At 51.6% G+C, this 14298-nt stretch overlaps 8 protein-coding genes across 8 annotated transcripts; 4 read left to right on the top strand and 4 right to left on the bottom strand.

The window, feature by feature from the left end:
- Positions 1 to 456: 456 nt before the first annotated feature.
- Positions 457 to 986, top strand: A1O5_08200 (programmed cell death protein 5; the record flags this gene model as incomplete). The annotated part of the gene is made up of 3 exons (XM_007748784.1): positions 457 to 480; positions 536 to 621; positions 683 to 986. 3 exons carry the CDS (start codon positions 457 to 459, stop codon positions 984 to 986), a joined length of 414 nt encoding a protein of 137 aa, XP_007746974.1.
- Positions 987 to 1068: 82 nt separating this feature from the next.
- A1O5_08201 (uncharacterized protein) lies at positions 1069 to 2031 on the bottom strand (the record flags this gene model as incomplete). The annotated part of the gene is made up of 1 exon (XM_007748785.1): positions 1069 to 2031. The coding sequence occupies one exon, from the start codon at positions 2029 to 2031 to the stop codon at positions 1069 to 1071; it is 963 nt and encodes a 320-aa protein (XP_007746975.1).
- Positions 2032 to 2665: 634 nt separating this feature from the next.
- Positions 2666 to 3196, top strand: A1O5_08202 (uncharacterized protein; the record flags this gene model as incomplete). Its single annotated transcript, XM_007748786.1, has 1 exon — positions 2666 to 3196. The coding sequence occupies one exon, from the start codon at positions 2666 to 2668 to the stop codon at positions 3194 to 3196; it is 531 nt and encodes a 176-aa protein (XP_007746976.1).
- Positions 3197 to 5166: 1970 nt separating this feature from the next.
- A1O5_08203 (uncharacterized protein) lies at positions 5167 to 5580 on the bottom strand (the record flags this gene model as incomplete). Its single annotated transcript, XM_007748787.1, has 1 exon — positions 5167 to 5580. One exon carries the CDS (start codon positions 5578 to 5580, stop codon positions 5167 to 5169), a length of 414 nt encoding a protein of 137 aa, XP_007746977.1.
- Positions 5581 to 5630: 50 nt separating this feature from the next.
- Positions 5631 to 6146, bottom strand: A1O5_08204 (uncharacterized protein; the record flags this gene model as incomplete). Its single annotated transcript, XM_007748788.1, has 1 exon — positions 5631 to 6146. The coding sequence occupies one exon, from the start codon at positions 6144 to 6146 to the stop codon at positions 5631 to 5633; it is 516 nt and encodes a 171-aa protein (XP_007746978.1).
- Positions 6147 to 8012: 1866 nt separating this feature from the next.
- On the bottom strand, positions 8013 to 8524 carry A1O5_08205 (uncharacterized protein; the record flags this gene model as incomplete). Its single annotated transcript, XM_007748789.1, has 3 exons — positions 8013 to 8057; positions 8106 to 8360; positions 8420 to 8524. The coding sequence occupies 3 exons, from the start codon at positions 8522 to 8524 to the stop codon at positions 8013 to 8015; spliced, it is 405 nt and encodes a 134-aa protein (XP_007746979.1).
- Positions 8525 to 9112: 588 nt separating this feature from the next.
- Positions 9113 to 11054, top strand: A1O5_08206 (uncharacterized protein; the record flags this gene model as incomplete). The annotated part of the gene is made up of 3 exons (XM_007748790.1): positions 9113 to 10050; positions 10104 to 10212; positions 10263 to 11054. The coding sequence occupies 3 exons, from the start codon at positions 9113 to 9115 to the stop codon at positions 11052 to 11054; spliced, it is 1839 nt and encodes a 612-aa protein (XP_007746980.1).
- Positions 11055 to 11604: 550 nt separating this feature from the next.
- Positions 11605 to 13974, top strand: A1O5_08207 (histone-lysine N-methyltransferase ASH1L; the record flags this gene model as incomplete). The annotated part of the gene is made up of 2 exons (XM_007748791.1): positions 11605 to 13125; positions 13174 to 13974. 2 exons carry the CDS (start codon positions 11605 to 11607, stop codon positions 13972 to 13974), a joined length of 2322 nt encoding a protein of 773 aa, XP_007746981.1.
- Between the last annotated feature and the right edge of the window lie 324 nt (positions 13975 to 14298).

Genomic DNA, 14298 nt, shown 5'->3' on the forward strand with positions numbered 1-14298 from the left:
CACCTGAGAAATATGTGTGTTACTGTGTATATCGATCTAAAGGCGAGATCAGATCAGTATGAGGTGATCGGGGATGAGATCTAGGGATGCCCCGAGGACAAGGTAGGAACAAATTATGAACAGCCGGACGGTCCTCGAGGGTTGCAACCAGTCGGCCGAACGATGAGATGGGCGAGTTCTCGTCCTCTCGGTTAATTCCCGGTGAAGGAATAGATGGATGGCTCGATGGGATGGTGCCGCGTCATAAGCGGAGGATTTGGGCAGTCAAGGGTGCAGCTCGTGGTGGTGGCACCCACGGGGTGCCCTGCGCCACTGGGCCGCCACTGGGGCCAGTTAGCTGAGTTCGTTCGGGAGCATCCCACTGGCATCACTGGCACCTGCCCCGCCTGCGATTCTGTGCATTCTCTGCTGAAAGTCTCTTCCAATCTCACAAGAGTATCGTCTGTCCTCCCAACGATGGCGGACGACGACCTAGCACAGGTAGGCTGCAGCTCGAAAGCGATAGCCGGTCCAATTCACTCACACACAAGCACAGATCAGGGCGGCGCGTCTTGCGCAACTCAAGCAACAGCAAGGTAGAGGAGGGTCAGGCGACAATGGCGACAGTGAAGAGCAGAAAAGGTTCGGAAGAACATCATCTTCGTCAATAATACTGCCAGAAGGTACTCATCAAACATTGCAGAAAACAAGAGTCGGAAGCCCGGTCCCTCATGCTGTCCCAAATCCTAGAGCCTGAAGCTGCGGACCGACTGGGGAGAATACGCATGGTCAAAGAGTCACGCGCCACAGATGTCGAGAACAGGCTGATCATGCTCGCACGGTCAGGTCAACTACGACAGAAAGTCACCGAAGATCAACTGAAGGACATGCTCACCAGTCTTTCCGAGCATGAGAAGCAGACGGGCCATACCATGGAGAGCGTCAAGGTCGTTAGGAGAGGCGGATGGGACGATGATGACTTGGACGATCTGTTGAAAGAGGTGTGATTGGGAAAAGGGGAAAATAATCCCGACGCATTTGCATATGATACCCCACGACGAGCATTGTTTTTTTCATACTTATTCATGGTCACGCCTCTGGCCGAGGAGGGGGAACAGACTGTGCCGCTGCCTCTTTGGCGGCTCTTGCAGCCTTTGCAGCCTTTGCAGCTTTGCGTTCATCTTTCAACTTCTTCCTGATTGCCCTCAGATCCGGTGGCTGCTCAATTCCTAGCCTCTGGCGCAGTTCACCAACATCCGTCTCGAGTTCTTCCTCCCAGTAAACGTTAATCACATCTTTGCTCTTCCACCCGTTCGAAAAGGCCCACGGCAGGAAGATCTGGAACATCCTCTGCCTCTCCAGGGGTTTCAGGCGGATAATTGCAGCTAGACTGAGTCCCGTCATGGGCAATCCGGTGTTGGCAAACTCAAAAGCCTTTAATCCAAGCTCTCCCTCTACCCACACTGGCAGACCGGTCACAGCATGGTAGAAATCATGACACTCGCGGTATCGCTGCATGACATATGCCTCCTCTTCATCGTCAATGTACCGTACTGCATCTCGGGTGTCGGGCGTGACGCCTTCCCTATCCAGCCAAGCGGCGTATGTTCTTCCCACGCTGTTCTCAGGCAGCTGTCGTAGTTTCTCGAGAGACATCGTCTTGGAGGTAATGCGTGGGCGGTCTCGTAATATTCTTCTCCCCGTCGGATCCGACAGCATACGATTCCGCAGCCATGAGATGAAGAAGGGCTGTGCTGTGGCTTCGCCCAATGCGGCAACCATGTCATGTCTGTAGGGATCGATAAGTGAGGTGACTGCGCTGCCAATTGCTAGGCCAATGCGCTCGACGCCAGTGAGGGGAACATGACCCGGATAGTTTGGTGGAGGTCGATTGAGCACCGAAAAGGGACGACTTGAGGATACATTGGCTCGCGCACCGCCATCGGATTGGCCCTGCAGACGTGCACAGTTGGCACAGATAGGCCGTGAGACGCGGAGTATGGAAGACAGCAGAGCAAGATCCCGGTGTCTGCTCGATCGAAGGAATTTCATCTTGTCTGACTGCCGGATGGAACTCTTGGGCTTGCTGTACGAAGTACCTCCACATGAGTGCGTGATGGAGCAACTTTTGTATATCTCGGTTGATCATCGGGTAAACACCTTGAGCTCGATAACACGCCACTTGGAACACCACTAACGCGCAGATCATGATATCTATGTAGCTGATTGGCAGGGACGTAAGGTGCCGTTTGTCACATCGACTTCAATGCCGCTGACAGCATCATTGTAGCTTGGGAAACCAAGACGGCAGGCTCTCGCTCACTCTGCTTGAATATTTAGCTGTCTGTTAAGGCTTGCAAGTGAGGTAAGGCATTGAAAGACCGAGCAGCAGCAGCAACAACAACAACAAAGCAGTCGGTAAGATGGGATTTAGGGAACTTCCCCAGCGTGAGCTAAAGTCGAGAGCAAATGCGAGCAATCCTGGGTTGCTCCTGCTCCATTGAGTCGTAGAAAGTGCTTTCCTGCTTCGTGGATTCCTTGCCACTCAATAAATGTCGTGTTGAATCTTTCCTCTTCCATTCCAACTCTCACCAAAACCACCTCACTACTCTACAGTTCCCGAATTCACTCCGCCCGTCACAGCTCCCCTCTCCAAAGCCAGACTCTATAGTCTCAGTCACTCAAAATGTTTGGCCCAATCTTCAATTCAGAGACCATCTCCCGCGTCACTGCCGCAGAGAAGAAGATCACCGGTGCCAAAATGGTCGTCAAGGGTGGTCCTGCAGCACAGGCTCAATCCCATGTGGGTGAGACCATGAACTCCCAAACCCTACACGACATCACAGAGGGCGAGAAGAAAATCACTAGCGGTGAACGGATCAAAGGTGGCCCTATAGCCTCGGCCCAGAGCATCCTCGCTCATGAACGCAATGGAACCTCTGCTTCTACCTCTGCCAACGAGCAAAACCCGATTGGGACACTAGGTAGCGATACCATCTCCAAGATTACTGCTGCTGAGAAAGACATCACGCGTTCCGCCGACCCAGTACGAGACGGTCCAACTGCCCAAGCTCAGAAGCACGCCAATGAACCCATCAACCATGACACTCTCCATGACATCACGGAGGGGGAGAAGAAGATCACGGGAGAACTACGCCCTATCGCCGGTGGACCTACGGCCACTGCTCAGAGCGAGTTGGCGAAGAGTCAGTGTTGAATGGTAGAGCCTTGTGGATCAACACCTGTCACGGCCTTGTGCAGTCGAAGGAATACCGGGATGAGGGGAAATGTCTGTACCAGTACCGAAGTGCAAGGTGTGCACCGGTTGAACACCGAGCGGAGGAAGGGAATGTAAGAGTACGATAAAGATCATGGCCAAAGCTTCTGCCCGAGACAAAAACACTTCGAGGTAACAAGAGGTCTAGCCCCGGCATGGGCTGCATTATCATATCATTGCATAGCATGACATCGTATCATACCTTTGAGCGTGGATTTTTGCCGAGAATGTAAAATAGCAAGAACATGGCATCACGCATCCAAAGGGGAAGAAGTATACAGAACGACTCAACAACTCCTTTTTTGTCTTGTTTTTGTCTTTCTTTTTTTCTCTTTTTTTCTCTTTGTTTACTTTTTTTTTTGGTGATTCTTTGGTTTTCTATTCGAAGTCCAACCTCTCCCCCCTTCTGCCATGCTATGCTATGTCTCAATATCCGAACGAGGGCGAACCTCCGGCCTCCTGGCCCGCTCTCTTGGCTAGGTAGCGTAGAGTACCATTTACCATACACCGTCGCTGACACGATCCGAATTGATACCTAGGTACATAAGCTCCGTGGTTTTGTGTTGGAGTCTTCTGAAAATGCAAGCCCCCAGCCCTTAATCTCTCAGATTCCCGCACCGTTCGCTCTTTAGAGCATGATCTGATCGAATTCTTCTTTCCTCCTTTCCCTTTTGTTTTCGATTCTTCTGCCGTTTCTCCTTCGGCCCCCTTGTCCCCCCTTTCTCCTTGTCTCCTTGTCTTGGTCACCATTGTCATCAACGCATGCCTCTGCCTGCAGCATCGAGATTTACGGCACATTTGGCGCCAAAGGTCAAAAGTCCAAATACAGAGTGCAAATTGTGAGCAGCCCGTAAGGCTCTGGGGCGACTGTTCCGCTGTGATTGATTGAACGAAACTGCTGGGCAGTTCGGATGCTCCTCATAGCCGAGGACGAGGACGAGGACTCGGAATCTTCGCCTGGACTATCCCCGATTTCTTCAATTTCCTTCCGAGTGGGTTTTCTGGTGGGCCAGCGAGGCTCACCTCATCTGGTACATTAAGGGTCACCCCTTCTAAGAGTGTGCAACCTTCTCGGACTTCCAAGTCCCATAGCTCAGCTGGCATGTGTAAACAAGCAGGAAGCGTTTCTCGATTGCTCAAATCTAGATGCTTGAGTTTGGTGCCTTCAAGCCGTCTGATATAGCTAAAGCCTCAAAAAGGGAGGCAGCAGCCCTTCGTTGCCTCGATCCAGACTTGGCCTTCAGCATATTGAAGGAGATGACTCACCTCTCCGATGATCTCTGTCGTCCTTCTATCTTCACTGTGATAGCGCAGCAGCCCTAGGGTTAGTTTCACTAAAGGCAGCTCGAAGTTGGGAGACAGGCAAAGGTTCTTTTCGGGACTCAGAACTCGTTCACGTGGATTTTGAGCGGAGCGCGCGACCATCCCATGCTCCAAAGGTTTCATCGAATAACGGAATGCAGTGAAATCATTAAGAACGTGGCTTGCCATCTTTGATTTGGCTGCGGCAAACAGGGCAGGGATGGCTGCTGAGGGGAATGTGACGCATAGCGAAGAGCTTGTAGAATAGGATTATCGTCTGTCGATATCTCACTATATCCCGAGACCTCGTAGGATGTGGAAGCGTTTCTTTTATTTTCTATCTGCGCTAAACCTTTTCCAGGGGCATTGAACGGACGGTTGCCTGCAACTTGTACCACGCACAGAAGCGAAGAAGATATCTATCGGTACAGGATACGCAGTATCTAGGTATTTAGTCCTAGTTCGTTCACTCCTCAAGTCCACAGCATACAGCTTAAGGGAAAGAAATTGCTGAGGCATCGGTAGTCGTTGGGGATTGATTTGTAGGCCTCGTCCGAGGTAATCAATTAGCGAAATCGTCGAATGTACCGAGTGAAATCTGGGAGATCTTAGCTTCCTCGCTGTGCTGGCGAGACCAGGAGTACTGACGCCCTGCACCGCGTGAAGGTGCCTCCTATCGCAGGGCGAAGAGCTCGCAGAATGGGATCACTATTTGCTGATATCTCACCATCGTCAGGATTCCAGGCGGCGCTCCGAAGCAAATCAAGTTCATTTTGGCCCTGGTTTGGCTTGTCCGCCTTATCGGCCCTTGTGTCTACCGCTTCTGTTGGAGCTAGGTCGATATTGTCATACAGGCGCTTTCTGGAGGGCTGGGCTGGTTCCACCCCATCCTTGATCTTGGTCCACACCGTCCACGTCTTCGTGGCCGCATTGTTCTTGGCGTATGTTGTGGAGTACGAAATAGCAGCGACCTCTGCTATCTCGTCACGTGCCTTGGCGGTGGTCTTTCGCCGGTCATCCATGTTGTTCATGGACGCTCGTGACATACATATATATAGGTGCAAGATGAACGTCATTGTCTGACCGTATCAGCAAGCAAGCCAGGAATATCCTTGAATACTTGAAAACATTCATAGTCAGAATCACCTCCAAGAGCAAAATCAAAATCATCGTCCGCCATTGCCTGGTCTGCCAAGATGTTGTCTTGCGCAGTTTTCTTTGTAATGGCCATTGTCAAAGGCTCTGAGACTTCAGTCAACAAGTTAGGAAGAGGCTTGCCATGGGCATTTTCGGTGACTTTCTGCAATGTCACTGTGACAACGGGATCGAGCGAGTTGTCCTTGGTGGATAGCACAAACGAGTTGCCATCTGGATATTCTGCTAGGTCGTTGGCAAAAGCTTCAACGTTGACTTGGTAAAGGCGGGTGTCTGGATAGACACAGTTGAAGGCCACGATGCCACCCTCTGGATTATCGATGCTGCGGACGTTGTCAATTCCTAGGAGGCTAGCACAAACGGGTTGCCATCTGCTAGATCGTTGGCAAAAGCTTCGACCTTGACTTGTACAGGGGATTGCCAGGATAGACATAGTTGAAGGCCCCGATGCCATCATCTGCGCTGTGGACGCTGCGGATGTTGTCAATTGCTAGGCGGCTGGCTTCGGCCAAGTGAGTCGCTAAATATATATATCGCTGATTAGCAAGAAATGGGATTGATCAGCGTTGAGTGGGCACATCAAGTTGGGTAAGGAGATTTTGAGAGAAAGCGATTTCATCGTCTCTGAATCCCGACATGGTGATCGACAGAACTTTGGTAATTGGAGATGGGTTAGTGTGATGCTGGTCCGGGGCAGATCTTGGAGCCGTCTCGATTATCTGGAGAATCTGGCTTGACCCGTGTCACAATGAGCTTGGCCAACTCTGTTGGAAAGTCGTTGATAATGCGCGTCATGGCGAGATGTCTTGCGAGTTGATGCTGGGAGAAGATCAACAGGTGAGTTAGACTGGGCTTTTAAAATATCTAGAAGCAGCCCAGGCATTGACCGAGGCAGTAACCACGGAATTGACCAGGAGGCAGTAACCAGGGCAGTGGTCAGGTGACCACGAGGCAGTTGCAGTGAAGTAATCTCATGTCTTGTTACCGCGTGAACTGCAATCTAGCGTGAAGTCGCTGGTGGCGCATTGGGATTTGAGCCAGGTTGGAATGATGATTGAGCCGATAAGGAGTACAATCCAAGCAAGCAAGTGAAGAGCTCTTGAGGAGACAAAGTTCAAGTGTGAGCTGGCGTAAGCTTCAAGTCATTCAGGCTGCAGTGTGGAGGTGATCTGGGCAACAGATGGTACGCAGTTCGATCGGAGTCGACCAACCGGAAAATGCAAAAGTTTCGAGTCCCGATTGGATCCAGAGGGACCGCTGGGCTAGGGCAATTGTCATAGCGAGCACGGCAATTCCAATGGATAACGGAGTGGGTTGAAAATGTGGCGTGCCATCAGATCATCGTGATATAGATGTGAGGTGCACTCAAATCAGTTGAAGCCATGAACTGATCGTGGAAGTGTTTTGATGATGCTTCGGTACCTGTCTGAGGAAGAACAAAGAGATATTTATGCTGTAGGTAGCCATGCTAGTTCGGTCACTGCCTCTGTTACCTGAGGCAGTGGCGGTGATAGAGGCAGTGGCAGTGAGGTAGTGAAGAGTCCTGTCAATTGACTGATCCTGGCACATGGAATCAGGTGAGAAGGCACCACACATGGCAAAATTGAATGCAAACAGGAGAAAGAATGGTAACAATGGCTGGGAGGCGGCAGGGGCCAGTAGGTAAACACGCACCAATAGGACAATATTCAAAGGAGCAATCTTGGAGATCCGAGGAACAAGATTTCGAAACCACAGGTTGTAGCGTCGCTTCGATGCGTGAGGCTGCGATACATATTAGAAGTAACGGCCGCTCATTTCTTCTCGACATGTCTTCGGGGCTGATTCAGTTGGCATCGAGATCCATCCAAGAACGATTGTAAGGTGTCAAATATTGGTTGTGATCTTCTCACGAAGATTACCTAGCTGAGCCTACATACGAAGTCGTCGCCGGGCAGACCATTTGTTAAGACCTGTCAGTGAATTTCTCGCCAAAGGGTGATCATTGCATACCTCCATGAAGATGGAATGAAACCCCTACTCGAGAATTGACCTCTCTGAGCAGGAATGAAGTATAGTAGGCGACTGCGAGACGCACATTGAATCGTTGTATGCTCTTAAGGGATCGGTTGAGACAACGTCTTGGTGGTTGTGCAAAATGCATGAACTTCCAAATGAACAATGATGGATGATCTGCTTCATTCACTGGAAAATATGTACACTTTGAGCAAGATGCTCGAGACGGCCTGTGGGCTGTTTATTTTTCTAATTCGCAGCCTTAAAGACATGCTTCATGGGGCTATGAGCCACAGAACACCCTTCAATAATTTTCCTTCCCCCATTTGTTGAATGCATCGTGGACGGCCTAAGGCATCAGATTAGACTGGTTCGCATTGAGCAAGGATGGGCACACCTTCGGAAGGGTCACGTTGGGCACAATGACCGTGTTCAAGGCGCTGGGTGCGTTCTTGGGAGTTTGGTTCTTATCGCCCTTGGGGTGATATTGGTATTTGAAGTGCTTGGACTGGTCCTCATGGTCATGCTCCACTTGCCAGGGCATGGAGCTCTGAGCAACCGAAACTTCGGCTTCTGAGGTGGCGGAGGTAGGCTTGCGACCGAAATAGAAACCTGCGAGACCAAAGGCGCCGGACATGATACCTAGGAGGATCTGTTCGTCGTTAAGAGCAGCTCAAAGCAGGAGAGTCGGAGTGGGCGGAGAGGGCGTACATAAAGCTCAGGATCTCGGCGGGCACCCTTCTTCAGCACCGTGTCTTTTCCAGCTCCACCAGCTTTTGCAGCTGCTCGACGAGCCAATGTAGCCGCGAAAGCCATTTTGCGAGGTAGTTGATAGACGAGTGGTGGGTGTAGGTCGTTGTTGAGAACTCGGAGCTTGTCGGTGGTGTGAGTTGCGGATGATGCTACGAGGTTCAACTTGAACTCCCGCAGTCGATCAGAGGGAGCTGCATTGGGCCTAGTGGAGCATGTGATTGCACGTGACTGCGTCTGGGAGATTGTGTCATCACCTCCCTGCGCTCCCTGCGCTTCCCCCTGAAGTTTGAACCCCGAATTCGAATTTCGGAAATGCGCATCCGATTTCTTGCTCTTGTCCTTCGTGCCTGGCAGCAATCAGCCTCACTTTCAATCGCGCGACGTGACGCTTCACCTTCACTTTCATCATACCGAAGGCCATGGCCGATCCGCTCATTCCAAGAACACCAACACCCCGCACATAGGTGACGATAAAATCCCAGCAAGCCCTTCTACTCTTGTGCGACAAACTTGGACGCTGTGAACGAGAGTTCCACGTCTCCCCACGACTCGGCATCGTCACCCCTGTGACGCCCTCTGCACCGTCCTACACTCTCGATATGCGCCGGACACCGCTCTCGTAACGCGATCTTTTTGTTTCTCTAAGAGACCATGGCTGTCAGACCGTCGACCGCTCGAAGCGAAATCTCCTCTGCCATCTCTGAAGATGGTTACGGCTCCAGACCACAGTCGGGCGTCCCTCTTCCTGCGCTGCCCAACCCTCCACCTTCACAACATGGTTACGCCCACCTTAGAGGTATCACGCAACCCACAAACCGCTCCATAAGGAGCAATCCTTCTCCAGCCGCTCCTGCTGCTCCTTCCAGTACAGCGGGCTCGAGTCGGCCGCAGAGTCCGGTCTCCCAAGGCAGTCGCACTCATGTTCCCTCATTGACAGCACAAGGCTTCTTCAAGCCAATGAGCTCCCAAAGATTACAAGCACAGAGATTGAGAAGACCTCTCGGCGCTAGGACTATGCAGCCGCCGGCGCCGATCCCGGATGGTGATGTGGACGAAGATGCCCGAAGTGTTGCGTCCAGCAGACAAGGCCCGTTCCATGCCATGCCTAGAAGCCATCGACCTGCTCCCTCGATAACGACGGAATATACTCAATCCGAAGCACCAGATACGGCTGATGCCGCATCTCCCGACTTTGCCTCCCAGCACGACGGTGATACTCAGCTCGTCAACGGGGTCGATTCCCAAAAACCACGTCGGCCGTCTCGGCTTAACATTGCCACCACTCTCAAGGCTGGCGATCCGCCTCAGAAATCACCACTCTCATTTCGGTCTGGTTTGAGCCTAGCCAGCAAGCATCGCCTGGAATCTGGACATCTGCATTTATCTTCGAATGCCACTTCTCCAGGATATCCGCCCGATTCTAATACTGATGTTGCCGTAAAGAGTGCTCTGGGCAAGAACTATGAGTATTTTGAGGGCAACACGATCTTTTGGCTGGGGGGCCGAATTCAAAATGCTCGAGATCGTCCCATCAACATTGCCACTGGCATATTCTTGGTTCTTCCGGCGGTCTTGTTCTTTTTCTATTCGTGAGTGGGCTCCTTTCTTAGTGGTGATTTTACAACAGAACTGACAGATGTAGGGCTTCCTGGTTGTGGCATCATGTCTCGCCCGCCGTCCCTATAATATTTGCATATCTGTTTTTCATTTGTTTATCTTCTTTTCTTCATGCTTCTCTTGTTGATCCGGGGGTAAGGGGACACCGAATCCTCGCTTTGTTGGCCTAGCTCACATCCGTTAGGTATTTCCACGAAATATCCATCCATTTCCGCCAGAGGACAATCGGGATCCCTTGACTCTTGGGCCTCCCACCAATGACTGGGTCATGGTACGATTGGCCACCTCGCAAACAGCCGCCATGGATGTACCGGTCAAGTATTGCAAGACCTGCAACATCTGGCGACCACCGCGGTGTTATCATTGCCGAGTTTGCGATAATTGCGTCGAGACCCTTGACCACCACTGCGTCTGGCTCAACAATTGCGTGGGCCGACGCAACTACCGATATTTTTTCACCTTTGTCAGCACAGCAACCTTTTTGGGTCTTTATTTGGCATTTGCATCCTTGGGCCATGTGATTGCCTACCGAGATCAGAGACACGTCTCGTTCGGAGCGGCCATAGACCACAATCGTGTGCCTTTTGCCATGTTTATATATGGGTTGTTGGGGTTTGCGTATCCATTCGCATTGTGGATGTACCACTTGCTACTTGTCGGCAAAGGCGAGACAACTAGAGAGTACCTCGCGTCTCGAAGGTTTCCCAAGGCCGAGAGACATCGACCATTCACACAAGGGAACTTGATCAAAAATTGGATCTCCGTTTTGGCACGACCCAAACCTCCTACTTATCTTCACTTCAAGAAACAATACGAAGAAGGCGACCAGCGATTTGGGGCGCGGAGGGGAGACCGGCAAACAAAGCTGGGCAATCAGGCCCAGAACGGGGAAATGGAGATGAAACCGGTACAGGGAGCGCAAAAGACCTTCGAAGGACCTGCAGGGAGGAATTTGCCAAAGAAACTGATCAAATGAATCTGTATATACTAGTGTAATTGGGCTCCTGCTGGGCAGAGAATGTATATCAGGCCGGGAAAACGGAACCCTCCATATTTTTCAGGTGCCACCCAACCCAAGCTCGTGTTAGCATGATAACAAGGAACTTGGAACAGATCGCGGCCAAAGTGTCTTAGAGTGGCTGAGTGGCCTAGCGTCAAATGCATATTAGATTGGGGGATGTTTGGAATGTTGTTGTTGTTGTTTATGCGGTGGTGCCGGGGCTGCAATTGGCTGACAGGCGAGGCTCCTCCCCTATCTAATATCTGCTAGTATCAACCGAGTTGGCACGTTTGATTGATTTCCCAATCTTGCATCTTGCATCCTGCATCCCTTTGCCAGCCCAGCCTCTCGTTTGCTACACCCCTCCCCGTCTCAGTCTGTCCACGCGTATCTCATCTTGTACCCCCTTTCCCACGAGTCGATATCTTCCTTCCAACACAGCACACGGTTCAATCGACGACAGTCGACGCGTCCACTCAGCTACTCTGCCACGCTTCGGAGCCGGGCTCCAGCTTGTGATTACACAATGCGTTTCCGTCAGACGCTCCTCAACTTCTACCGGACACGGGTCGACAATGTTTACCGCCAAACCATTGCCTCGCCAGAATCTCGGCCTGTGCTGCCGCGCTCTGCAAGCTCTACATCTTCCGACTGTGACACGGATGCAGTCGTGGTGACCACCAGACCCGTTCGACAACAACTCCCCACCCCCTCCGAGAGCTCCCTCGACGTGTCCCTCCAGGATGCCCGGGATGTAACTATGAACGAGGTGCCAAAAGGCCGAGCACGACGCGTTAGTTCGCGGCTTACCAAGAAACAGAGCCAGAATGGTCTTGTGGAGGATGTGGAGAACGAGGACCTCAAAGCGAGGACTGTCAGCGGCGAAACCTTGGTTAACATGGAAAATGCGAGTCAGTCAACACTAGTCAAAGAAGGCATTGCTGCGTTGGATTTGCCATGGAATGTGAGTGAAGTGTTTACTAAACAAAGTAAGGAGGATTTACTGGGTGGGAAGAACACCGCAGCGAAGGCGCTTAAGCAATCGACAGAGACTGCGCAAGACGTAGAGGTACAGCGTCTACGAGCAGAGAAGGCGGCCGCGAAGAAGGCAAAAATGGCCGAGAACAACAAAATGTGGGAGGGACGACGGAAGGCCGCAGAGAAATTGTCGAGGAGAAGGTCGTCCCGGATGCCAGTCCTAGATAAAGCGGGAGAGGTCGTGGCGAGCATTGCCAACAGTGTGCTTGGAAAGAGGAAGGATAGAACATCCGATTTGTGCACCGCGACACGGTCAAAAAGCATGGGAGGCGATGAGTCTGCTTCTCGGGAACCCAGTTCGAAGAAGAGACGCGTCAGCGAGGCTGATACGCCCTCTGAGGAGCTTGTCGAACAAACGCCTCCTACTCGACGGCGGGAAAAGAGGTGGCTTGCCTCAGGGCTCTACGCTGGTCAGCCCAGGCTAGTGGATATGCGTCCTGCCAAAGGAAGGAGCAAACGTACGAGCCTAGCTCCTTCGGAACCGGTGAAGGAAAACTCAGTCTTGCCCCTACCGATGTTCGGTGGTGAGCGTCTATTGCAGCAAGGTCGGGACTTCAAGCTACCTTTCGACGTCTTTTCTCCAGTCCCAGCCGGCCAACCGAAGCCCGACGAGTGGAGAAAAGTCAACAAAAACGTCTTTGTCGGCGATGCAGCGCAAACGTGGCGAGTGTCGAAATATGAGGAACATTCGAGCTGTGGGTGCAAGCGCGAGACGGGCTGCGATCAGAACTGCATGAATCGATATATGTACTATGAATGTGATGAACGAAACTGCAACCTCGAGGCCCAGCTGTGTGGGAATCGCGCATTTGAAGGCCTCCGGCAACGAGTCAAGAAAGGAGGCAAGTATAACATTGGCGTTGAGGTGATTAAGACGGAGGACAGGGGCTACGGGGTACGGAGCAATCGTACCTTTGACCCCAATCAGATCATCGTGGAATATACGGGAGAGATTATTACTCAGGAGGAATGCGAGCGCCGCATGAAGACCATGTATAAGAATAATGAGGTAAGGGAATCAGTGGATGGATTGACCTTCGAAACTAACGCAGGGCAGTGCTATTATTTGATGCTCTTTGATCAGAACATGATCATTGATGCTACTCGAGGATCCATAGCACGATTTGTCAATCATTCTTGCGAACCAAATTGCAGGATGGAAAAATGGACGGTCAACGGCAAGCCCCGAATGGCCCTCTTCGCTGGCGATCGGGGTATCATGACCGGAGAAGAACTCAGTTATGACTACAACTTCGATCCCTATTCTCAGAAGAACGTGCAAGAATGCCGATGCGGATCCGAAAAGTGCCGCGGAGTGTTAGGACCAAGATCCAAGGAAGAGCGGAAACTGAAGAACCCCGAGGAGGAGAAAAACAAGGGTCGCAGCAAGCTGGCAGGTGCAAAAAGAAAGATAGCAGACGTTATAGAAGAGAGTGCCAGTCGAATCACTAAGAAGACTAAGGTTGCTACTGCACCTAAGAGGAAGGTCTTAGGTCGCTCACAATCCACCAGTTCCGTCAAGGTGCGAAAGACGAAACTCATGAAGAAGGCCGTGACGCGAAAGACTAGTGCGACGGTCGGGAAAGGTCTCTCCAGACGTCCATCGAAACTCAAGACGCTTGTTGCGAGTGCTAGGAGCAAGACGGTCAAGCGAAGAGTTGTGTCCACTTCATCTTCCACCGCGCTGATTGAGAAGAAAGGCCCCAGAAAGACCACTCAGGCGTCCGTCAGCCGGTCATCAAGTCTGCGGGAGAAGGCATCGAGCGTCAAGAGTCGAGTTGTGAGAAGTGTTCGAGCCACTCGAAGAGTGAGGACTAAGACTGTTCGGGCGATTGAGGCTGAACAGGGGCTTGCGTAAGTGCGATGATGGCCATTGATGAGGGAGGTTCTGATGCCCATATATTCTATGTGAGACCCGTGGGAGGATGGAAGGACGAGGAGGATGATATTATACAATTCGAAGCATCGCCAACTGAGGGCTCCGAGGGCTCCAAGCACTCCAAGGGTTACAGATACCGAGGCTGGTCAAGGGTCTGTTTGTGGACAGCGGACTTCTCCTTGATCGACGATAGTGCGGAGAATTGGTGCCACGAACTGTCATGAACTGAGTGTCTTCAATATTTGAGATGATGTATTCTCCTTGTTTGTTCCATTACCCGCAACAGGGCCTCAGTAAAAGCTG

Source organism: Cladophialophora psammophila, assembly GCF_000585535.1.
Source record: "Cladophialophora psammophila CBS 110553 chromosome Unknown aczJe-supercont1.13, whole genome shotgun sequence".
Taxonomy (NCBI): domain Eukaryota; kingdom Fungi; phylum Ascomycota; class Eurotiomycetes; order Chaetothyriales; family Herpotrichiellaceae; genus Cladophialophora; species Cladophialophora psammophila.